General features: G+C 44.7%; 1 protein-coding gene across 6 annotated transcripts in view; it reads right to left on the reverse strand.

Annotated features, from left to right (window-relative positions):
• Window positions 1-26,791, reverse strand: part of Fnip2 (folliculin interacting protein 2) — a 112,181-nt gene that overhangs the window by 73,464 nt on the left and 11,926 nt on the right. For 3 of the 6 annotated variants that reach the window (XM_017319622.2, XM_017319621.2, XM_006501594.3), the window contains exon 1: window positions 2,109-5,504. The exons of the other annotated variants lie outside the window; for them this stretch is intronic. In XM_017319622.2, the coding sequence (XP_017175111.1) occupies window positions 2,109-2,284 (176 nt within the window). In that variant the 5' untranslated portion in view covers window positions 2,285-5,504. Of the gene's footprint in view, window positions 1-2,108; window positions 5,505-26,791 lie in introns of those variants that run through there. 6 annotated transcript variants of the gene reach the window in all.

The raw sequence follows: 26,791 nt of genomic DNA on the forward strand, positions 1-26,791 counted from the left end.
AATACAGTAAGTAACAAATATATGCATATAGATAGATAGATAAACACAGAGATAGATTTCCTTTTATTTATGTCTGTGTGGCACACACACACACACACACACTCCATAGCATCATCTGGAGGTCAGAAGACACTTTGTGGGGAGTCTGTGCTCTCCTTCTACTATGAGAGCTATAGACTGAACTCAGGCTGTGAAGATTCACAGCAAGCACCTTTATCTGCTGAGCCATCTTACCAGCCCACACATGCATTTTTAAGGTTGAAGGAAGGGGAACAGAGCAGATGAGGCAACTGGTTTTACCTGAAATGAATTCCAGCGAATTTCAAACACATTTTCCTGGGTGGGGCAAGACACTTGTGTTCTGGAGGCAACCCAAATTGCCCCTGGAAGAAACGAACTAGGCCACTGAACCACTGAGTTCCCCTGATCACTGAGTCAGACATGAAGACAGAAGATAGCACACTTGTGCTGTGGATGACACAGCCAACACGTGTCAATCAGACTAAAGCAGCTCACCACTGATGTGAGCAGAGTCCGGCTGGTGGAGAGAGGGAAGACATGTTCAACTGGCTGCTGACTGCTATGCTCCTCTGGATGGTACCAACAAAGCTGGTATCAACTGAGTGCAGCTAGAACATTCTGAATACACGTATGTTTCGACCATAAAGGCATTTTTACTGCACAAAACTCAAATACAGAAAATGTATCTTTAATCCTTTCAAGCACTAGGAACAAAAAATTTTAAAAAGTTAAAGGGGGGAAAAAAAACCAGGTTGCAAAGCATTCTGATATTTAAAGTATGTGAAAATTATTAAAGTCATAACAAAAGAAGTTTATTAAAAGTTTGAAAACCACTCACTCACACAAAGTTTTTTGGGTTTTGTTTTTGTTTTTTACAAATTTTAAAGAAATTGCCATGATCCAGGCTATTATCCTTTGTGGATGGCCACCCCAAATAACATCTTGGGGATTTGGAAATCTAGAAGAATAAAAAAACAGAAGGGAAAATGTCCTAATGATGCAGTTTTGAACTCCCAGAGAAGACTCTTTAAAACAACCTGAGCCTACCCCATAGCTCAGCAGTAGCATGCCGCAGTCAGCCCTGGGGCTGCCTCCCAGAGGTGGAGCTCCACTTCCCCACCACTCAACCCTTCTTTCCTGACAGGAGCAGGTAAGAGCACACGTATCACAGTGCCATCCTCAGGGTCCTCATGGTCCTCACCCTTCATGACCTTCATGACCTCTTGCTCTATGAACAGGTGCCTTTGGAAGAGCAGAGAGCATGTGAACCACTCTTGGGAAATGACCGTCGGAATTAAGTTCCACTACTAGAGAAGTTCTTCCAGAGTACATAAAGGGGCTGGGAGACATGGCTCTGTGGTTAAGAGCATTGGCTGCTCTTCCAGAGGGTCCAGGTTCAATTCCCAGAAGCTATGTGGTAGCTCAAAACCATCTTTAATTCCAGTTCTAGAAGATCTGACGTCCTCTGGCCTTCCTGGCACCAGGCATGTAAGTGGTGCACAGAAATACAAACAGACAAAACAACCTATACATATAAATAGAATAAATACATCTAAAAAGTATATAAAGTAACTAGAAAGAATATAACAGGTCCAACTGTGCTCCTTATGGCCAACCTCGCTATTCAAGTTAGTTTGTCATACACATCCTTTTCACAAAAGGCATTTTCCAGAGTCGAACCAGGTTCTCCCTCAGCAGCTGGCTTCAGCACTCCCACAAAGCAGGTCTCCAGTCCTTGCCTGTCCTCTGGTCCTCTGTGTGCTAAGTTAAAGCTCAGAGCTTTACCTTTTGCCTTATAAAGCTCAGCGTTCCAAAAGAGGACACAATCGATTCCACACAAGTTGGCCCCAGCAGAGGTAATGAACACTTAAGAAGTTAAGATAGTGACAGACTCCTAAGAGCCACTACAGATACCTGTGCCTACCTACATCTTTTCTACAGAGGAAAGGACTTGTTTCTACAAGTCACCAATAACTACATTTCTCCTACGTAAAGCATTCTTGAAAACATAATTCAAATCAATAAAGCTTCTTAGAGTCCCGTGTGGTTAGTATTTTCCAGACTGAAACAGAACTAAACATTCATACCTGTGGTTGAGCACTGTGGAATTTGTGTCGCGTCCTCCTCTGGCACATTTTGGAATCTTTGCACATACAAGTGTCTTGAAAATCCTCCCAGCACCACAAGTGGTATCGGTCAGACATCTGGCTGACTCCTGTTGGCCTACTGGCCAGTTTGTGCTGTCTGCTGTACCACCACACATCTCCTGAGGGCATAGATGCTCTTCAGTTGATCCTGACCAGCAGTGTGGACTAGCCCACTCTGTAAAGTTCCTTCATTATCTGAAGGATATGCCACGGTGACGAGCAGCAGCTCCAGACTAAAGACCATTTCCCTCCAAGCACAGCACGTGAGCCCAGCTACTACTAACTTCCTCTTTTGGGAGCTTAAAAAAAGGGATGTTCATTCATCATGCAAATGAAGCCCAGGATGACTTCTAGAAGCGGATGTGCTCTCAGTAAACCCATAATAAAGTAGACAAGTACAAATCTCTCCCTGCTTTTTCTCCGCCTGCACTCAAGTGCACTCAACAGGTCCAGCAGCTTGCACTGACTCACACCATCTGCATCTCGAGCTGAGTTTACAAGCAGCCCTGCCTTCACTAGTCACGAGCCCAGCTCATGTGGCTCTGGGTAAACCTTCAGCTGCAAGGTTGCTCTGACATTGGCCGCACCACCCTCTTAATGGTTCTCATGTGAGTAAGTATCAGCTGACAGCTTCTACTCCACAACCTTGCAAAACTCTGTCCACAGTGAGTGAAGGATGGCTACCCACAAGAGTCGAATGGAGATCTTAATATGTAGAAGGAGACGTGTGGGATGAGAAGCAGAGCTGGGGCACACTCTGGCCATGGTATGAGTGGGGATGGGGGAAAGTAATGATGATGAGAGGCAACTGATGGTAAAAAGCCTTCTAACTCTTGCATTTGAATTCCTGGGCTTATTCAAGCTGAGAAAGCCCTGAATTACCAGAGCCCTAGAACAGTGCTAGCTTCTGACATCAACATAGCTCACCTGGATATGGGAGTGTTAGGAGATAAATTTGAGCTGGTGATCCCCTAAACACAGGTCAAGGCTAGAAACCAACAGCAGAGTGATGATACCAATTCCTTTTGCCTGGAATTAGGTTGAAGAAAGTACTACTGGGTCCATCCCTAAGGTGAGGTGAACCATTGGCTGGCTCTATGGTCTTAGTCCTAAAAGTATCTTTATAAATTACCCACTAATTTAAGGTAAGGAAAACTAGGGATGCCAGGCCCAGACCTCAGTTGATTTAAGACATTTTACATGCCGTACATTGGACCGGAACCCGCCACCCTCCATGAACTTAAAAAAAAAAAAAAAAAAAAAAAAAAAAAAAAGACTTCCCAAGTTTCAGATTGCAACACACCTATGACAATGAATTTTCTTCTCTGTGGCAACTGCTAAACTGATGGTGTGAAGACAGACCTAGAGTAGGAGAGAACGAATTCCTTTTTGCACGAAGTTTTGACCCCCGGGCACAAACTGGCCATGGGTTCTTTTTTACCTTTCAACTGTCTAAAATAACTCAAAAAAAACAAAAACAAAAAAAAAACAAACAAACAGGGAACATCCAAATATTATGAAAATTAGTTCCAGTTTAAGGGACAGGACAGCTGGAGGACACAAATGGCCTACAGCATCTCCCAGTCATCTGATGCTCAGACCAAACTTGCAGAAGAAATGAGAGGGCAGGCGCAAGACTGACAGGACAATGCTTTAAATATGGCATAAACTGCAGGGGTAGGTGGGAAGTGCAGGTGGGAGGATGGCACACACCTTTAATCCTAGCACTGGGAGATGGGCAGATAGATCTCTGTGAGTTCAAGGCCAGCCTAGGCTACAAATCGAGTACAGGACAGCCAGGGTCTGTTACACAGAGAAACTCTGCCTCAAACAAGCAAACAACAAAAAGGGCTCAAATCCTGAATTCTATACAGATGTGTTAGAGAAATGCATCTCACTTTTTGTATAAAAAATGAATTTGGGGGCTGATTTGGTTTGGCTAGCATGCCTGAGGCCTGACATTTAGTCCCCAGCACCTCACAAACTGAGTGGTAAAGCACACCGGTCTCAGCACTAGGGATGCAGAGACCGTCTGAGAGCAGCCTGAGGTGCACGAGACTGCCTTTAAAAAATAGTAATAATAAAATAAATGATATTTTGGCTTAAAACTTCAATCTGGACTTAACTAGTATGTAAGGAAGGATCATAAAACACTTTTTTTTTTAAAGAGGGGAGGTATACTAAGATAGAACCCAGGGCTTTATACATGCTAGGCAAGTATTCTAACCATTGTACTATACCGCCAGCTGTCATGACATTCTTTTTCAACATTATACACATACTTAGTAGTTTAGCCACAAAACTGCTATTTCCAAAGTAATTCCAAATAATGTCATAAATATACCTATTTTATCCCTTATCCAAGATCCACACACATATAAATTAAAACAAGAATAACGGACAAAAAGAGGCATGCTCCCAGATGACATCTGGATAAGGATCTGACTGTACCTGGATGGGATTCTCTCAAACAGAAACTAAAGGAACCGCGCTCCTGAGAGCCAGTCCCTTACACAGTAACTGTCTGTCCCCACTGGGACTCTGCCATATGACCCAGGCCTCTGTCCTCTGAGTTCTTCTATAATAACTTTAAGCACACTTTAATACCTACTACATGCTTATTTTTCTATAGTATCCTGTAGGATGTTTAGGAGATTATAAACTCTTGGCATATGAAAAGTGGGCCTTGGGACTCTTCTTTGAACCACAGAGAGATTTCTACCTCTGGTATAGACACTTCTGAGTGGCTTAGCAAGCGTTCCACAGTTGCATTAAAGCTTTGATTCAAATCTACCTGCAACAAGCAGTATGTCTCTGTGGCAGGCTGATGTCTGGGATACTGCAACCTCCCCCTACCCCAAAGGTCCCACAGAGGCTTCGAGATCTTGTGGTCGTTCCAATCAATATAACTCACATCATATCTTATGAGAAAAGACATCAAAACTTACAAAAAAATGTGAAAGCAGTATTTCCTCTCTATGTTCCTTAATCTTTAATTCTGTAATTCAAAATCTGATGAAATAAATAGAATACAAAAAACACACTATCATACTTGACTTTGAAGTCTCTTTTCTACCCCAAATTGTCTCATATTTCAATACGTCTTCAAATTTCTGCAGTAAATGAAAGACAACTGTATCACCACAACCGTCCTTCTGAGAGATGAGAAGGCTCCCAGGGCAGACAGAGGTAAGAAAAGGTATACTGAGTCTCCTGAGCCCAGCACTGCTCTGTTTAAGTCATCTTCCTCCTGAAATGGAACAACCCGCTTACACAGGTCCTCACCCCGTGGCGTGTAATCGCACTGGGTACTCTACTCAAATGCTAAAACCACACATACCACAATTATCACCAGGTTTTTTTTTTTTTTTTTTTTTTGGTTTTTTCGAGACAGGGTTTCTCTGTGTACCCCTGGCTGTCCTGGAACTCACTCTGTAGACCAGGCTGGCCTTGAACTCAGAAATCCGCCTGCCTCTGCCTCCTGAGTGCTGGGATTAAAGGCGTGCGCCACCACCAGTTTTATTTGTAGCCCTACTCATGGCCCTTCCCTATCTTCCTCACAAAGCTCACCCACACATTACAGAAAAGAAAGAGTACCTAAAATCATCCGCAGTCACTGACTAGACCCCACAGCTCAGCACACTGCCTGCAACCTCTGCTGCCTCACTGGCTGGGTCATAGCACAGCAAACTCCCAATGTTAGGAGGCAGGGCCAGAGAGTACTGAGGTACAATGAAGCCCTGCAATATCTGAGAGGAATGGATACAGGTTATAGTTTTTGGTGATGGGGTTGACACCAGGACCTCACAAATGCTATATATGTGCTACTCCGAACACAGGCCCGGCCTCTCAGGAGTTTAAACTGCTGTTGCACTGTTTCCATTCACAAATCCCAGGCACTGAAGCGGCCCTACAGAACAGCAAGTTTCTACCAATGAACGGCACATCACTCAGATAGCAATGGTACTCAATGTGCCTGCTGCCTTTAATAAGAATCTCTGACCGTCCACAGCACTGTTTCCTGTCATACATGGAGTCTTCTCCACAACCATTCAGTCCACTGCTGCAGGACCACCTGAACTCTAAGACTGGACACCAGGGGACTGTGAGTTTCCACACCTGATGAAGAGTAAGGAGAATTCAAGGCAGGAAAGCTTCGGGCTAAGTACTGGTGCATTTCCGTATCTCTCTAACCTCACACTGCAAAAGGGGAAGCAGTGTTCACAATACATTATACAGAATGAAAACCCAACTCAAAAGCCACAACTGAGGAATGGGTTAGAGAAGAGAAGAAAAACCTAAAACCTGGCCCAGCTCCTGCAGTGTACCCACATCTAATAACCCACTTAAACAATCCTTCTCTACCAATTCACCCTATCATCACGAGAAACAAACAAAACCTCAGGCCACAGTATCACATGCAACCCTTTGCTGTGTCTTTCTCTCGTTCATCTCCAGACAACTGATGCCATAGCTGTGATTTTTCAAAATGTGGTGTCTATGAGCAGACTTGAGAGTATTAAAAGCGCGTTTCTTGATCTCAATATTGGAGATCTAAGCATTAACTAAGTAAAATATGTAGTTTTCTGCATATTATAATGCAGAATGCAGTGTATTGAAATTTTAAAAGGGAACACCAGGTGTGGTAGCACACATCTATTATCTCAGCACTTGAGAGGTCAGACAGCCAAGGCTATGGCTGTAGAGATGGTTCAGCCAGTGAAGTGCTTGCTGGGCAAGGATGAGTGCCTAAGCTCCAGTCTCAGCATCCTTATAAAGCCAGGCACAGCAATGCACGCCTGAAATCTCAGCACTGCGGACACATACACGGGGAGACGCCCAGGCCTCGCTGGCCTACCCAAAACAAGGTAGAAAGTAGCTGACAAAGACAACTGAATACGTGCACACACACCAAACCAGTTCAAGGTCATCCCGGGCTACAAAGCAAATACGTGTGATGTCAGCAAGTATCTTGAGTTACATAAGACCCTGTCTCAAGAAAAAACAAAACCTAACACTCATGGCACAGACCTGTAATCCCAGCACCCCAGAGGTAGTAGAAGCAAGAAGATCAAGAGTTCAAGGCCCGCCTTTAATCCCAGCACTCAGGAGGCAGAGGCAGGCAGATTTCTGAGTTCGAGGCCAGCCTGGTCTACAGAGTGAGTTCCAGGATAGCCAGGGCTACACAGAGAAACCCTGTCTCAAAAAACAAAAAAAAACAAAAAAAAAAAGAGTTCAAGGCCATCCTCAGTTATATAGTTTGAGGCCAACATGGGCTACAAGAGACTCAAGAAAGAAAAGAAACGAGAAAAGGAGAAAGAAAGGAAGATCTCATGCCGGCCTACAGCAAGCGGACTAAGGTTAGGGAGTGGAAGACCTTTTTGCTGTAGTGTGCTTTAGGCGAAGGGCTTCAGAGCCAGATTGAAGACTGGAACCAGGTTGGTCAGAAATGTGGTCAGAAGTAGTCGGTAGCGACTCAACAGCAGCTCATCCTCACAAGGCCCACTCAGTGTGTAATAAAATAATACCCCTGCCTATCTGTGCCAAAACACACCCGATATTAGCTGCACTCGTCAGACAAGCATGACAGTCAGGAAATTTGGCAACATTTACAAACTCGGTTGTCCAGCACAGATAATAGTTAGCTAGATTCATGGAGTGCTTATTTTGCATGCCAGGCATTGTTCCCTGGGTTTCTCTCAATCACAGGAAGTGGGCAGTAGTGATACGGCCTTTTAACAGACAGAGAGAACCAAACACAGGGAAGGGAAAAAACAGCTGTGCATGGCCGTGCACCTGTAATCACAGCTGCCCAAGAGACTGAGGCAGGGGGATGATGAGTGTAAGGCCTCCATGTTCTATATAGTGAGGCAACTTACTGAGATCTTGTTTCAAAAATTAAAGACACACTGAGTGTAGAGTATGTAGCGTAGAGCTAGAGCTAGCCCACTTGCCTGGTAGTGCAGTTTCCAGCATCATGAAGAAAAGAGAGGGGAGGAGAGAGGATGGAGGGCAAGAGGGAGTCAGAAACTCAGAGCAGACAAAGGAGAGCAGAGAAAGGTGTGGTAGGAGAGGAAGGGAGAGAGAAGAAAATGAACGAGTGAGAGAAGGAAGGAAAGAAGCCAAAGCTTGTGATTCATCAGTGGCCAGGCCATAACTTGCCCTGGGTGAGCGTTAGGCTCACTCATGAGCATCCTCACACTGTTCTGTCAAGAGGTACCCACCTGGGTGTGACCATCTGTACAAACCACCAGAGATTACTGCATTGAGCCAAATGTTTTCTATTACCTTGAATCCTTTGCCACTTAGAATGTTTGGATTCTAAGTTAGCTCTGAGGACAAGGCCCCAGTCATATGCTCTGTGGGTGACTGAGTCTCTTATCAGACACCTTGCCATGAACCCTGCCCTGCTCACCTGTAAACATCCCCTGTGCAGGAGCCAAGTACACCATGGGATGGATGTCCATCCTGCTGCCACTTGACTGCCCAGCCTGGCACTCAGCTAGGTGGGTAGGGTGCAGGCTCTCACTGCTCTTCTTTAATGCTAAGGAGCAAAACAATCCACACGGGGAAAACACTGCTTAATTATAAACATGTTGTGTGTGTGCCTGCAGGTGTGGTGGAGTACTGTGCCTGGAGGTCAGAACTGGTTCTATACTTCTACCATATGGGATCGAACCTGGGTCCTCAGGCTCAGTGGCAAGTGTCTTTACCCTCTGAAGCATCTCACTCTCTTGGGAAAATTTTAAACTATTCACATTACCTTTTAAAAAATGCTATTCAAAGGTTATCTGAGGAAGTGGCTGCCTGCTGACAGCACAGAAAGAGGGGAGGCGAGAAGGTTGCAGGGGTTCCCCAGCCTATGAGTCAAACAGTAGCCCTGATAAGAGCTGTGATAAAATGTAGTTGTAACAAGAGAAAGCAATAGGAGGTTGTCCCATGCCTGTAGTCTCACTGTCCTAAGGGGCACTGTCTGAGAAAAATAACTAGCTCTCTCTGCAAGCATTAAGATAAGACTTTCGGGCTGGAGAGTTGGCTCAACCGTTAAGAGCACTGACTGCTCTTCCAAGATCCTGAGGTCAATTCCCAGCAACCACATGGTAGCTTACAACCATCTGTAATGGGATCTGATGCCCTCTTCTGGTGTGTCTGAAGACAGCTACAGCGTACTTATATAAATAAAATAAATTTTTAAAAAAGATAGTCTTTCAATGTTTTGTTTGTTTTTTTAGTTTTTGCTTTTTTTCCTATGAGGTCCAGTATCAGAGACCTCAAATACAGTCTTTCTTTCTTATGTATAATGTTGTAGCTGATTCCTCTGTTTGGGTAAAATTAATGACAGCCATACTTAATTTAAGATTATCAACAGTTACATGACTAAAGAGACAGCTCTGTGGTTATAAGCACTTGCTCTCATAAAAGACCCACACGGTGGCTCACAACCATTCACAATTCCAACTTCAGGGGATTCAATGTCCTCCTCTGCCTTCCGAAGGCACCAGGCACACACATGATGCACATACATACATTTGAGCAAAACACTCATACACATTAAATATATATTAAAAAAAAGGTTATCAACCATCGGAAAACATTAGCAACAAGCATTACATAACTTTTAAAATTTAACTCTGATGTCTGCAGGTTGTCACCAGATTTGGACCTTAGTAAAGGCATCAATAGTCCAGTCCTATTTAGAACTTTGGAAGCTAAGCTATTGTTGGATTGAGGCCATCACGTCTGAAATCATTCACAGGTCTCTCATTTCCTAAAAATCATATGAGCAGAGCACACAGTTGCAAGCAGAGGTATCTGGAACTCTGAAGAGCATTTGTAGACATTCTTTTCTTGGGGGGCAGGGGGGAACGACCAGCACCTTATATACCCCAGGCTGTCCTCAAATGTTCTATGTAGCCAAGGATGACTCTGAATTTTCTGATCCTTATGCCTCCCTCTCCTCAATACAGGTATGTACTGCCATGTGCTGCCATGGTCAACACTAAATTATTCTTACCAGAATCTTATCATCTGGAGAAAATAGGTTTGGAAATGGACTTACACAAGAATTTTTCAGAACCCCTGCTTCTCTTTTATTTGGATGTAAAGCTATAACAATTAACTTCTCCACAAATCCTTTGCACCCTGTAGCTCCTTACAGAGCATGCACTGCAGAGAGCTATATATGGCCAGGGTCATAAGACATGCAGCACCCAGAAGCCTCATTTCACATGCTCTAACCACAGCTAAGTTTTAGCCATGTTGGATCAGCAGGGAGGACCTCTGTGGTAAGCCTTATTTTTCACAATCCTCTGTACTTCCTCATATGTCTTGTGCTCCACACACCTGGCCCACATTAGATCTGTTCCTGAGTCTCCCTGAAAAAGAGACTTTTTGTGGAAAGGCCTCTCTTACATTTTTAACTTGGGGGCAGGGATAGCACTCAGGGTGTTGCCGGAGCTAGAGCTCCAGCGCTGAACTCTGAGGGTGTTTGGGTGTTTTATTTAGTGCTTGTTTTTCTTCTGGCTTTTGGAGGCAAGATCTCATATATCCCAGACCAGCCTCGAGCAAGGATGACCTGAATGCATGATCCCGCACCATCCACCTCTCAAGTGCTAAGCAGCTATGTGCCAAAAATATGCACTAAGTTTTGGTATAGGGGCTCACTATGTTATACTGGCTAGTTTCGTGTCAACTTGACACAGCTGGAGTTATCAGAGAGAAAGGAGCTTCAGTTGAGGAAATGCCTCCATGAGATCCAACTGTAAGGCATTTTCTCAATTAGTGATCAAGAGGGAAAGGCCCCTTGTGGATGGGACCATCTCTGGGCTGATAGTCTTGGTTCTATAAGAGAACAGGCTGAGCAAGCCAGTAAAGAACATCCCTCCATGGCCTCTGCATCAGCTCCTGCTTCCTGACCTGCTTAAGCTCCAGTCCTGACTTCCTTGGTGATGAACAGCAGTATGGAATTGTAAGCTGAATAAACCCTTTCCTCCCCAACTTGCTTCTTGGTCATGATGTTTGTGCAGGAATAGAAACCCTGACTAAGACAAATTGGTACCAGCAGAGTGGGGTATTCCTGTGACAACCTGACCATGTTTTGGGGAGGACTGTGGAAGGACTTTGGAACTTTGGGCTAGAGGATCCATTTGGTGTTAAAAGGGCTCTGTGGGATGTTGTATAGGAGCTTGGAAGATAATGCTGAGAACAGTGCAGAAGATGGAGGCCTGGCTTGTGAAATTTCAAGGGAAGATTAAAGACGCTTTTCAGGGCCATTGCTGTTTTGATTGTGAAGATTCTGTGGTTCTGGTTAGCTGAGGCTGAAGAATCAGCTGTGATTAACAAGATACCAGAACCACTAGAGTGAAGCCTTTGCATTACTGGGACTATTGATGCTGGTTAGCTGGAGCTAAGAAATTAGCCGTGATTAAGAAGAGACCAGCATCACTGAGGTGACATCTTCTGAGAAGTGTTTTAGGAGAGCACAGAGGCCAAGGTTGTACCTTGGGCTGTGGCTGGACTTAGTAATGTGTAAGAGTTACCCAGGTGGTACTGGTTTTGAAGGCATGAAGGGGTCACGCAAAGCAGCTGAGGCTCGGCACCGTGAGAGGTCAGGGAAGGCCATTGGTGAAGGTGCAGCCTCAGTTGCAATTGATGGCCCAGGACTGAAGGGGTCATGCAAAGGAGTTGAGGCTTGGCACCATGAAGAGAGCCTATGAGAGGCTATTGTTGAAGCCAAGTTACAGTGGAAGACAGTAGCATTTTGGAGATGCCAGTATCATGAGATGATCACCAATAACAGCAGCAGCAGTGCAGTACAGGCAGCTGAAGCCTAGAAAACAATGTGCGTGCTACAAAGGGCATGGCTGGAGAAGTGACCCAAGCCCTTGGAGGAGCCCAGAAGATCGTGAGTTGGATCCCAGACATCGGACGGTTGGAGATTGATTTTTGCTTTTGATTATGACTGTGCCCTGATATTTTCCCTCTTGAAGGAAGAAAATATTTTAGTGGAGCCCACAGTTAAGAGACTTTTAATTTTAAAAAGACTTTGGATTTTAAGAATATGTAAAGACTGTGGGGCTTTTACAGTTGTTTAGATCTTGGGGATGAATAAGAATGTAAGGGTTGAGGCTTACTAGTGATGTGTTTGTGTGTCAAATTGACAAGGGGTCAATCATACTGGCTAGTTTTGTGTCAACTTGACACAACTGGGGTTATCACAGAGAAAGGAGCTTCAGTTGAGGAAATGCCTCCATGAGATCCAACTGTAAGGCATTTTCTCAATTAGTGATCAATAGGGAAAGGCCCCTTGTGGGCAGTGCCATCTCTGGGCTGGTAGTCTTGGTTCTATAAGAGAGCAGGCTGAGCAAGCCAGGGGAAGCAAGCCAGTAAAGAACATCCCTCCATGGCCTCTGCATCAGCTCCTGCTTCCTGACCTGCTTGAGTACCAGTCCTGACTTCCTTGGTGATGAACAGCAGTATGGAAGTGTAAGCTGAATAAACCCTTTCCTCCCCAACTTGCTTCTTGGTCATGATGTTTGTGCAGGAATAGAAACCCTGACTAAGACACTATGTAGACCAGGTAGGTTACATAAGACCCTGTCTCAAAACCAACTGAACAAGTAACTAAATTTAAACACACACACACACATTAATAAAATAAGTATCTGTTAAAAGATGACTCTCTCTTGTCTTCTTTCTATTTTAGATTGATGGGTAACAACCATGATTTATATCAAAACAAAATTAAAACTAAGCCAGGCAGTGGTGGCGCACACCTTTAATCCCAGCACTCGGGAGGCAGAGGCAGGCGGACTTCTGAGTTTGAGGCTAGCCTGGTCTACAGAGTGAGTTCCAGGACAGCAAGGGCTCCACAGAGAGACCCTGTCTCGAAAAAAACAAAAAACTAAATTAAATTAAATTTAAATTAAAAGCTTCCTATGTAACAAATGCATGACTAATTAAGAAAGACTCAACATTCTTTAGGTTCTAGTAGAAAAAAAAAGCTACATCTGCTGCTTACGAATATGTAGAAATCAATTTATGAGAAGGGAAAGCAAGGAAAAGGATGTTGAACTGTGACTCAGCAGACACATCTGAGTAAGTGCCTCATGGTGCCTGAGTACCGGGAACCCAGGAGGCATCTGAGCATGCAGAGGGGAGGGGCCAGCTCATGGGGCCCTGCTGGTCACACCGGGGACAGAAGGCTGGGCAAGAAGACAGGCACACCTCGTTCTGGCCCCAGTTACTCACTGTCCACGCGACTCAGGAGACTACTCAAACATCCCTAGTCTTAGTCTGCTCAGCTCTGACTCTATCCAGCTCTAAGGGCTTTGAAATACTGCATGTGAGCAGCTGAGAAACCCTCTGAAAACTTCTGGGGCTGCAGACTAATGGGATGTGCTGTCTGTCTGTCTGCACAAGGCCCAGAGTACACACCGTTTGTGTGCTGACAGCTCAGAGAGGACGGCCTGAGATTCACACAACACGAAGGCGACAACACCTGGCAGATGATCTTACTAAAATCAGTCACCTCCTCACTTCAATTCCAACCTCACAAAATGCAGCCGGTTCTCTGGAATCTCCAAGAAATTGCACAATCTAAAATAGATTCTGCAAAGTCCACAGAGAACAGTAAACTGCAGAATAAATTAATACAAGGTAGAGAATTATAACTATGAAATAATTAGCTTCCAAATCGTCTCTTCCACTGACAAAGGCCCCTTAGACCACAATTTTAACACCTGTAACTACACCAAATCTTCTGTCTAAAACATCTTCCAAGTAACTTTCCAAGCCAGACCTTGTAACCTCACTAGGAAGAAACCAAGATCGTTCACTTGGTTAGAATTTCCCACAATGGCCCTGTCCTGAAAAAAATGCTCCAACATCCTCCTCAGGAAGACAGAATGGACTTGGAAAGATCTGCTTCTTAGAGCTCAGAACTGCCTAGCTATAACTGGGCCTCAACTCTTCCTCCACAGCATGTGGCATGTGTACCTTAGAAGTCAGTCTCAGTCTTCTCTTGTCCAGGGTCTTACTTTTGCAAGGACATTTGGACTGTGCAGGACTGTCATAAAGGCAGGTGTGAGGTGGTGTCCACTGACAGCAAGCCTTGGATGTCACCTCCTCCACCAGCATTAGTGCTCCAGCTGCCACTGTTAAGCATCACTCTCTTCCCATCTCACCCCACGGCGATGTCATGATGTCCTTTCTGAATTCCGGAGCTAGGTAACAGATTTCTCGAGAACATGGACCACATCTGAAATCGACTGATTAGTCTTTAAACCAGACTGGCCTCAACAATCCTCCCACTTCAGCCTCTGAAGTCCAGGGACTACAGCATGTCACCATACCTCAGTGGTTTAGAGGTCATCTCCACTCAGATTAGACACATTTGGAGTAGCCCCAGCTGTGTGTTGCCATTGTACTGAGCTGGGAGGCACAGATTCCAAGCCACAATGATGGCAAGTGATTTGCCGCTTTCCACTTCCAGCTTCCGTCACCAAGACCAGAGAGAAATGAAAAGGAGGTCCAATGCCTGGTGAGTAGCGGATGTTGATGGCTGAAACGCAGGGTCCAAAGTTACCAGTGACTTGGGAGGAAGCTGCCTGTCTCTCCAACCCCTACGCAAACAGAACTGAGAGGAATCGGTACCCCTATTTGCTGGATCTTCTTATTCACCAGACTTACATGCCATAATAACGAAAATCACATGACAAGGGAACTGAAAAATTTAGCCGTGAGATGGATGATAAACCTATACAGTGAACATTGTGTGTACAGGGATGGGCTATCACCCCAGAGGGTTACAAACACACTGCAGAGAACAGGTGAACCGACAAGGATCACACTGTCAGTACTTAATAGGAGTGTGAGTTTTCTGTTGGTTTGTTAACTCTAGCTCCCTGAAAGTACGCCATGTCTCACTTCACAGTCTCGTGCTAGACTCTAGCACAGTTCCTGAAATATAGAAGGCAGTTGTAAATATTCTTAGCAAGCCGGGCATGGTGGCGCACGCCTTTAATCCCAGCACTTGGGAGGCAGAGGCAGGCGGATTTCTGAGTTCGAGGCCAGCCTGGTCTACAGAGTGAGTTCCAGGACAGCCAGGGCTATACAGAGAAACCCTGTCTCGAAAAACCAAAAAAAAAAAAAAAAAAAAAAAAAAAAAATATTCTTAGCAAGTACTATACCCACACTTAACTCTGCCTCCTCTCGGGGAAGGACGTTTCTAGACGAAGAAGAAGAATGTATAACTCCTCTCTGGCTCTCATCGAAAAGGACAATGCTCTGTCCAGGCTCCCAACACCACCACCTTTTACCTATGTTCAAAGCTTCTGTGTATGGCATGAACTGCAGCGAATGTAGGGGAATGAACTGCTGAGCAAGGGGGCACTACTCTGCGTAAGCTTATGGGGGAAAACAGAAATTTTCCAGTATTTTCAACAGCAGTTGATTTTAAGTAAGTAATCTCTGTATTACAAGTATGCCAACATACAAACTGTTGGGGGGTAAGGGGGGGGGAACCTGACACCCTGAGTTCCATCCCCAGGACCCATGTGGCAGAAATAGAGAACCAATTTCCACAAGCTATCCTTTGACTTACACACACACCGTACAAAATAAAATTTAAGTGACAATAACAAAAATGAAAAACACTAAAAAATAAAAATAAGATTTCAGAGGGAACTTGAAGCAATGCTTAAAACAACAACCACCACACCTCATTCACTCCTGGCTTCTTTCTCCACCTTCCCTGACCCCAAACCCATTCCCTCTTTCAGAATACTTAAAACAAATTCTAATTATGGTTTAGCTATAGAGAATCACATAGAGAGCCAGGCCTGGTGGCAGATGCCAACCATCTCAGCATTCAAAGAGGCAGGAGGGTGAGGACGACAAGGGCAGCTTGGACTAGAGACTCTCAAAATCCAAGCGAAAAGTGAAGGAAAATGTAAAATGAAGGTCTCTATTGAACAGAGAGACCAAACTGTTTAGCAATTCTTTGCTGAGCGCTTCTGCAAGGCCTCCAGTGTCTTCATCTTGGTGTGCAGTCAGCTCCCATCACACCCCTTGATAGAATAAGGAGGAATGAACCTTCTCAAACTGAACTCCCGCAGGGCAGTGCATTCCAGCTCCCAGACCTGGAATAGGACTCGTCAGTCTGTGATCTTGAATGACTGCAGACGCTAGAGCAACAGGCCATAGGCACCACAATGTCTTCTCCACAGCCATGTTCCCTCCCCCTTTTCTGACCTACCTTGTCTGCTAGGAGACAAAACTCTCACTTCAAGGGGGATCTTGCCCCATACTCAGGAGAAAGAAGGTGCAGTACCTGGAGAGAAGGCCTCATAGTTCCACCAGTCTACTAGTCTTAGAGCAGACCTTTCCAATCACACTTCAAAGCTGTGCCTGCACTTCCATCAAGTCCATGCAATTTCCACCAGGACCTCAAAGAATGAGTCTGGAAGAGCTTCCAGAAAGATGAGCCTGTGGAGGATAGCACCTTCCAAAAGGATGCCACAGCTTCCACCTGTGTCCTTGAGTTTTGTGAATGACTCAAGCCCATTAATCAAGCCTGCAGAGAGGGTTGTGGGAACCCTGATTTACCACTGGTAGGCCACACCATAAGAAACCACCTGGCACTGGCATCTGCAGGGGGGAGTCCTCAGCCTGTGGGACATGATGCTACCTCCCCATGGATATCCTGCTAGCTGATGGCAAAAACTGAAATGGGTCTGAACATCTTAGAGGCATCCAGAGCTGATTGGTTACCTGCTTGGTAAGTGGGAAAGAACCTCACAGGTCAAAAATGCCTGTAGGAGAAAGTGAGTTTGAAAATGAATTGTTTTTCCCAACAGAGAGATCGGACAAATTCATTTTTATGCTTATCCTTCTAGCTCAAGACATACGTCAGAAGCATCATATTAAGAGGTTGTGATAGTTCATGGCAAATACAACAGAAGGCATTATCGTAGTAAGTGAGGAAACAACGCTCCTCAGGAAGTAAGAGCTGACACACACACACACATACACACACACACATACACAAACATACACACATACACATACACAAACATACATACATACACACACATACACAGACATACACACAAACACATACACACACATACACAGACATACTCACAAACACACATACACAGACATACACACATACACAGACATACACACATACATACACACACATACACAGACATACACACACACACAAACATACATACACACACATACATAACACATACACACACACATACACACACAGCTCCTTTCAGAGTGTGGACTCACAGATGGAGGGTAGGGAAGGTGTCAAGTCCAGTCAATTTCTACTTTTCACGGCTGTTGCTGCGATAATTTGTCTTAGTCAGGGTTTCTATTCCTGCACAAACATCATGACCAAGAAGCAAATTGGGGAGGAAAGGGTTTATTCGGCTTACACTTCCATACTGCTGTTCATCACCAAGGAAGTCTGGAACTCAAGCAGGTCAGGAAGCAGGAGCTGATGCAGAGGCCATGGAGGGATGTTCTTTACTGGCTTGCTTCCCCTGGCTTGCTCAGCCTGCTCTCTTATAGAACCCAAGACTGCCAGCCTAGAGATGGTTCCACCCACAAAGGGCCTTTTTCCCTTGATCACTAATTGAGAAAATGCCTTACAGTTGGATCTCATGGAGGCATTTCCCCAACTGAAGCTCCTTTCTCCGTGATAATTCCAGCATGTGTCAAGTTGACACAAAACTAGCCAGTACAATTAATTGACCCCTTGTCAACTTGACACACAAACACATCAGTAGCTAGCCTCAATCCTCAGTTTCTTATTCATCCCTAAGATCTAAACAACTGTAAAAGTCCCACAGTCTTTACATATTAAAAGTTCAATCCTTTTAAAATATCCAGTATCTTTTAAAATCCAAAGTCTTTTTACAATTAAAAGTCTCTTAACTGTGGGCTCCACTAAAATATTTTCTTCCTTCAAGAGGGAAAAATATCAGGGCACAGTCATAATCAACAGCAAAAATTAAACTCCAACCGTCCGATGTCTGGGCTCCAACTCACAATCCTCTGGGCTCCTCCAAGGGCTTGGGTCACTTCTCCAGCCCTGTCCTTTGTGGCACACAGCTTTTCCTCTAGGCTCCAGATGCCTGTACTCACTGCTGCTGCTCTTGGTGGTCATCTCATGGTACTGGCATCTCCAAAACACTGCATGACCCCTTCAGTCCTGGGCCATCAATTGCAACTGTGGCTGCACCTTCACCAATGGCCTTCCATGGCCTCTCACAGTGCCGAGCCTCAGCTGCTCTGCGTGACCCCTTCATGCCTTCAAAACCAGTACCACCTGGGTGACTCTTATACATTACTAAGTCCAGCCACAGCCCAAGGTACAACCTTGGCCTCTGTGCTCTCATAAAACACTTCCCAGAAGATGTCAATGATGCTGGTCTCTTCTTAATCACTGCTAATTTCTTAGCTCCAGCTAACCAGCATCAATAGTCCCAGTAATGCAAAGGCTTCACTCTAGTGGTTCTGGTATCTTGTTAATCACAGCTGATTCTTCAGCCTCAGCTAACCAGAACCACAGAATCTTCACAATCCAAAACAGCAATGGCCCTGAAAAGCGTCTTTAATCTTCCCTTGAAATTTCACAAGCCAGGCCTCCATCTTCTGCACTGTTCTCAGCATTATCTTCCAAGCTCCTATACAACATCCCACAGAGTTCTTTTAACACCGAATGGATCTTCTGGCCCGAAGTTCCATAGTCCCCACAGTCCTCCCCAAAACATGGTCAGGTTGTCACAGGCATACCCCACTATGCTGGTACCAATTTGTCTTCTACTTTTCATGGCTGTTGCTGCGATAAATCACTGAACAAAAACAACTTGGGGGGAGAAAGGGTTATTTGGGTTACACGCTATCAGCATCGAGAGATGCCCAGAAAGGATCAGAAGCAGAGACCAAGGGAGAAATGCTCCTTACTGGTTTGCTCTCCATGGCTTGTTCAGTTAGCTGGCCCAGATTCACTTGCCTAGGGACAGCAAGCACCACCCACAGTGACCTGTGAGCCCACCTCCATCAACTAGCAACCAAAAAATGCCCCACAGGCATGCCTACAGGCCAATCTGATGGAGGCAGTTTGTTGATTGAGACTCCCTCTTCCCAGGTTTGTCGAGTTGACAACCATGATTAGCCGTCAAACTACTGTGCGTAGACAGTCTGATTACTTCTGCAGCCCTAGACGGCTGCTTCATTCTTCGGATGTACCTTTAATAGCCTCAGCCTGAACCAAAGCAGCAGGTCCACAGGAAACTCTCATCACATCTGTCCTCTACCAGGCTCCCTACCCCACCCACCCCGCCACGATTAAGCTGCTCTCCACTATTCTTGAAGCTGGAAAAAACAGACTTTCCCACTTCCAGTCAAAGCCATTCACCTGTGGCAGAGTTTCCCCGGCACATTGTTTTTAGCCTCGACTCAAGATGAGTTTAGTCTAAAGGCGAAGAGGCCAAGAGGCTTGGGCCCCTGCACTACGACAACAGCGGCAGCAGCACACCTGATTACTAACAAAAACTGAATGCCAGGAAATCCTGAGAGTACGGTGCAGAGAGCAGGAGGGGGCAGGGCAGGGCAGGGCAATACCCAGATTAGAGGGGGGCTATAACAGGCACTGGCTTAGTGCTTTCCTGAGTGCAGCCTGTGGCCAGCGGGACCATGTTTGCTTGAGGAGCGCTGCGACCGGTCTTTTTCTCTCTGCTTCCTGCCCACCATGAGGAAGTTCCCCCTCATGCTCCCATTGCCACCATGTTTTACCAAGGACCTGCAACTAAACAGCCATGGAGTGAACCCTTCAGAAAAAGCCTTTCCTACCTTAAATTGTTTCTGGAGTGAAACGAGCCACAGTGGTACAAAAGTACCTAACATGGCAACTTCTTTAAAAAAAAAAAAAAAAAAAGACAAGAATGAAGACAAAGACTACGATTTGTGGGGATAGGAAGAAGGGCGTGTCAGCGACAAAGCCACCTTCCGTCAAGCGTGAGGACCTAAGTTTGATCCTGGGGCCCTAGATCAGTGTGGATGAGTTTGAACCGACTATCAAAAACTGTCCTCTGAGCTCCATGTGCACCCACACACATGCGCATATACCAAAATAAATAAATGATGTAATGGAAATGTTTGCAATCATTTCTTTGGTTTTCCGGCTTTTTAAAAACTCTTTTTATTTTATGTGTATGAGCGCTTTGCCTGTATATACAAATGTGCGCTGGGTGCACGCCTGCCTGGTACCTTCAGAGGCCGGAAGAGGATTCCCTGGAACTGGAATTACACAGATGGTTATGTGCTACCATGAGGGTGTTGGAACTGGACCCAAGTCTTCTGCACGAGCAGCCAGTGCCTGGAATAACTGCGCTATCTTTCCAGCCTGTTTTTTGTTGTAGTTTTTGGTTTTTGTTTTCTTGGGTTTTGTTTTGTTTTGAGGTTTTTTTTTAAAAAGCCTTTTAGGGACAAGGTCTTATTCCTTAGCCCTGGGTAGGCTTAAAATGATTATGTAGAGCAGGCTGGCCTCAGACATGCAGCATCCTTCTGCATCTGCCTCTTGCATGCTGCGATTATGAGCATGTGCCACTACACCAAACCCAAATATAGTATTTTTGGCTTTGGATTTAAAAAAAATATGAAGCAACTTTTAAAGAGACCTGTCCATAAATAAGAGGCCACTTCTTCTGGAGAAGGATAAAGTATACTACACTATCACTTCTAGAAGCTTCTATGAAGAAAACTAGCCCCCCCCATTTTTCTGTACTCCTCCCCCACCCCCTCACAAATGTCTCAAAATCAAATTATAGACCTACATACAAATTTTTAAAAAAAAAAAGAAAAACAGGCTTAGAGATTATTAACTGCCACATAAAAAGAAATAAAATCCTATGTCCACAAGCGGAAAGGGACCAGTGTCCCCTTTGAAGCAATCAGCAAAGAAGATCGCAGATGGCAGTTGACCTGAGCTTGGAAAAGCAATTTTAACCATGTAGTTAGTGTGAGGGGGACAAAAAAGAAAGTTTCCGAAGAGTTAAAGATGAACTCTGGTACTCTGGCAATATTAGCTATTATCTCTCTAACTTCATACATTATTATTTGGGAGTATAAGTACCTCAATGCAGCTTACAAATGCATTTATTCCCTTTTAAAAATCATTTCTCTTTCTAAGTTCCCATTTCTATTAATTATGTTACCATTCTCCCAGGTTACTTGATCTCAAAACCCTGCTGTGACTTTAAATATCACTATCTGGTTTTATTATTTCTCATGCTTATAGTTCACCCTTCCTCATTCCTACGTCCTGCCCAGTTACCCCTGAAGAGGTGCCTGTCCATCCATCCATCCATCTGTCCTGACAAGATAGCAACAGAAGCAGAGCAGCAGGAAAATAGTGCTAAACTCTGATGCAAATCAGCCTTAAACTGGACCAATCTTTGAAACTACACGAGACCAAAAGAAACCCAACCAGTGAGTGAATGGGCTCCTCCCATTCCTGAGGAAGATGGGGAGATATGGACATGTGCAAACGGACTTTCCCAAATGTTCACATCATACTTAACCAAGGCTCCCACATCTGAGTTTGTTTTGTTTATTTCAGGGATTCACTGGAGCTAGGCTGTCCTAGAACTCATTATGTGGCCCAGGCTAACCCTACCCTCTCCTTCCTTCTGCCTCGGCCTCCCGGATGCTAAACTTACAAGTGTATAGCCCGTGTCTTGCTCTAGGTATTTTTTATATGGGCAGAAAACAAAGTTTTATCTTCATGGGTAGCTGTACTCTCCTAACTAATGACAGCTCTGGGATAAAGCTCTGAAGGCAAATAAATAGTCACAGGGCTGGAGAGGTGGCTCTGTGGTTAAGGACACTGGATGCTCTCTCTCCCAGAGGACCCAGGTTTGATTCCCGGCACAGGCATGGCAGTTCACAACCAACTGTGACTTCAGGCCCAGGGGATCCAATGCCTTCTTCTGCCTTCCATGGGCACAAACATTCAGCCAAACACTAATACACATAAAATAAAAAGAAAGAAAATCTAAAAAGAAAAAAAATGAAAGAAAATGGTAAGCTGTAGGCTCAGTACCTTGCACTAAAATGTTCTAAAATAATCAGAACTAAATAAGTGGTAAGACACATGTAGGGCCCTGGGTTCGATCCCCGCCTCCCTCCCACCCACCCCCGCCCCCCTCCCACCCACCCCCGCCCCCCACCCCCCCACACACACAAATTAAAACTGAAAAGATCCATCATGGCAGAACCTCAACCACAATGAAATTACCTACTACAGCCTGGCGAGTGGAACACAACAGTCCTGATGAGTGGACTTGGCACGAAGCCTCCAGACACTCATGTGCTCCAGCTACTTCCTGTGAGCTCAAACATCTCCTCCTGGACACACACCAGGGAAGCTGACATCTCAGGAATCCCTCCAACCTTACCAGGTTCTGGAAGTTCAGAAATCCTACAAGACTCACAAGACCTCTGCCTACGCTCATACAAGCAGTTAGCAACCGCTGGGGAAAGGACTCCTGTGGAGCAGCCTGTGGTCTGGGACTCAGCTTTCAGGAGTCCCCACTCATACGCAGATGGGCTTCCTGGTGCCGCAGCTGCCCTTTAGTCATCCACGCTTCTGTAAGTCACCCCAATAAACGCACTGGTTGAGCAAGCTGGACTTGGGTGGAATCACTTCTTTGGTCTGTCCTTAGGGCCTTGTCTGGAGTGAAAAGCTATTACTCACAGCTCCTTAGGAAAGGCCCACAACAAGCTACTTTAGCATACAGGAAGGTCAAGTCAAGCTCACTCGCCATTGATAGTAAATATTAGATACAATGTTAACTTCAATGGCCCCAGCTGTAAAACTCACTACTAGAAAGGAGTAAAGAAAAAAAGAAAGGAGTAAAGAATAACAGGGGTGGGGTGTGTGTGTGTGTGTGTGTGTGTGGGTGTGTGTAAGGTATCTCACTGAGTAAAGTACTTGCCACTGAGCCTGATAATACGATGGAAGATCTCCCAAAAGTTGGTCCTTTGATCTCCATACGTACACCCTGTATGCATTCATCAACACACACACAGGCCCAACCCATGAATAGTGAAATGTAAAGAAATGAATCTAGCATAAAGCTTGACCCTCTAGTGTGGCCATGCCTGTCTATAATCGCAGCACTCATAGAGTCTGGGACAGGAACACAAGGAGCCAAGCCAGCAGCATTAAGATCAAAGCCCAGGGCAAACTGGGCTTCGGGGTAAGACAATGGTGTACAAATCACGGACTGTGAATCTGCCTGCACCAACTAGAGCTAAGGTGCACGTTAACTGTCAGCTGGAGTAAGCAGAGGTTACTTCCATTCCCTCCACACATTCTCCAAACCAGCCATGCAATAACAGCAGTGCTTAGCATGCTGGAGGATAACACGTATGGAAATATGTCTTCATTGCATCAGATACAACTGCTCCCCCCTTAACTGTTTCAAGCTGTTTGTCCGCAATCATCACCCCATCGCAACACTTTTTTTAACTTCCTTTTTGCCTTCTAGTACTTGGTCACCTATTTGTATATTTGCTGATGTGTTCATGATTTAGATACCTAACGGTTTTGGAATTTTTAATTTATAGTAAACAGATTCTATTAGGATATTCATAATCGTTTATCCATCACTTGGTATCCTAGGACGCTAACTCTGTAGTTTTCCTGCTGTACAACTGGGAAGTGTTTGTCACTGATCAGCATAATGATAATGCCTAGAGAACGCCCATCTCTACAGACGCTTTTTAGTCTTCACGTACAAGAGCTCTTCCTTTTGAGTTACTCAGGTCAGCGAACAATGTGGGAGACGGCGAGGTCAAAGAAAGCAGGAGGACCTGCGTCCAGCCCCTCAGAACCCATGCGAAGTCCAGGAGCTGCAGTGTGCGTCTGTGACTCCAGGACCAGCCTGAGCTCCAGATTCAGTGAGACCTTGTCCTGAGGAATTCGAGGGCAACTGAGGAAAACACCCAGCGTTTACCTCCGTGCTGTACCTCATGCATACGTATGCAAGCACACACATGCACCAAGTGTGTACCAAGTACAACGTAATGCTTTTTAAACGTTCATTTTTATTTCTAGATAGCACTACAAAAATGAACACCAAAAGTCTTATAATGATGCAAGTAACACTGGACTACACACGTGATCAACAACTACTGAGTTAGCTAGTATCCAGATTCACTCTCACCCCACAATTTCTTTACTGTGATTTAAGTCATCTCCACTAAACAGCCTCTAGCATGTACCACTGGTAAGAGTATCAACAAGTGGAAACTCTCAGGTTGGCGGAAATTATCCTGAAAATCTACTTGACCTATGCATAAGGACCCTTTAAGCATGAATTTCACCATTTCAATCTAAATAAACCATCTGTAGACAAATTGGTTGGCTGTGCACTGAATTACTTGGGGAGGGTTTCATAGACACTGAAAGCCTCCGCCCAGACAAAGTCAGGGTCTCTAAGAGAATAATCTGGGCTTGTCATCTGACTTCAATGTCCAGCAGCCCAGAGAACAACTAACTTAAGGGGTATGCACACATTAATTCAAAGTAAATCAAGATACTTGTTAGTGGGCCGGGCTGGTGGCTCACGGGAAAGAGAACCTGTCCCTCACGCATCGGGGCCTGAACTCGATGCCCAGAACACATATGAAAGAGCAAGGCATAGCTGCATGTGCCTCTGACCCCAGTGTGGTGGGGTTGGAGACAGGAGGAAGCTGGGGTGAGCTGGCTGTCAGTCTAGCCAAAATGGCAGGTTCCGGGTTCAATGAGCTGTCCTGGCTCAAGGGAACAGGCTGGAAAGCAACTCGGCAGAGCACTGGCTATTCTCCGCTGTGCATGTGTAAGCAGGGACACATACTGACGCACACATACACAAACACAGGACAGGTTAGCAGAACAGCATACTGCAATGTCACCGTATGCAATGAAATATGAATATTATTTTTGTATTTGCACAGAATACTTCTAGAAGGATACAAAAGAAATAGATAGAATAATACTAGCCCCTGAGAAAAGAAACTATAAACATGAAGTAAGACTTGCATGTCTAGCTTATCGAATTTGTTTGATTTTTTTTTTACCAGGTGCATCTAAAAATTAACAATCTTGAGCCTGATGCCTTAAATTCAATCCCTGGAACACATATCCAGGTGGACAGAGAGAACCCGTCTCCACATACACACACATGCTGGGGAACATACATACACACACATGCTGGGGAACATACATACACACATCGAGCACAAAAGTGCTTTGAAGATATTAATAATCTGTGGCTCAGTATGTAAGCAAGCTGTATCACACTTGACTAGCATTTGACCCAACTCTGCAAAAAGAAAGCAATAATAACCTTAAACAAAAATAAATCTTAAAAAAAAAAGAAAGCAAATACACAATTTGTTCAGGAACATATGCAGTGAGCAACACACACACACAGATGGATAGACAGACAGATGGAAAGCACTCTGTAGTAAGAGCCAGATAGCAACGTTTCCAGGTCCTCCACAGAACCTGAACACTTAGAACAATTGACTACCAAGAATCCATCTATGTGCGCTGGTGCCAGTTGTTCCTGCCATCTCCTTCTGCCCTAGCAACTAACTTACTCAATGTACCGTTCCAAAGCAAACAGCCACTGCCTGATATGCTCAGGGAAATGTTTATTCGTAGTGTATGCCGTGCTCACTCTGGGCCACCATTAGTGATACTGCCTGTTAACCCATTTCCAAATTAACTTTTCAACTGGAAAGTCTTACATGGAAAGTACTGATGGTTCCATCGTTTTTCTAAAGCCCCTTATTTCATTCGATATGCAAATGAATGCCTGTTTGCATCTTCCGGCATACCAATATAATGTCAAAACTAGGGAAGCTGTATCTTAAGTGAGAGACCTGATTTGTCTTACCACAAATTGATTCAAGTGACATGTGTGTATACTGCATGTTTGTTGTGTTACTGACACACAGGAATGCGGGAGTTTTGTACATACTATCTAAGTTAAATACACTTTCAGTAGGTCACGTGTAACATAGGTGAGGTCCTCTGACTGTGTCTGATATATTATCCAAACAAGGTTTCCATTCTGGTTTTGGGGTAGGGTTTATCAATCCATCCTTTTGAATACTTGCTCTATCATTCTTGTAGCAAGGAAAACAAATACTAGTATTAATGAATGAAAAAAAAAAGTTGCCGGGCATGGTGGCGCACACCTTTAATCCCAGCACTCGGGAGGCAGAGGCAGGCGGATTTCTGAGTTTGAGGCCAGCCTGGCCTACACAGTGAGTTCCAGGACAGCCAGGGCTATACAGAGAAACCCTGTCTCGAAAAACCAAAAAAAAAAAAAAAAAGAAAGAAAGAAAAGAAAAACATTTGTTTGAGTTGCCTATAACAAGAGTGTTTTTTTCTTTTTCTTCCTTTTTGTTTTTGGTTTGGTTTGAAGGTATCTTATGCAAACCAGGTTGGCCTGGACCGTGTAATGTAATAGACCTTGCCATCACCCCACCTCAATGCAGGTGAATACTAACACAGATTTCTGTTTTTCAATAACGTAAAAAAT

This window comes from Mus musculus, chromosome 3 (genome assembly GCF_000001635.26).
Source record: "Mus musculus strain C57BL/6J chromosome 3, GRCm38.p6 C57BL/6J".
NCBI classification, from domain to species: Eukaryota; Metazoa; Chordata; class Mammalia; order Rodentia; family Muridae; genus Mus; species Mus musculus.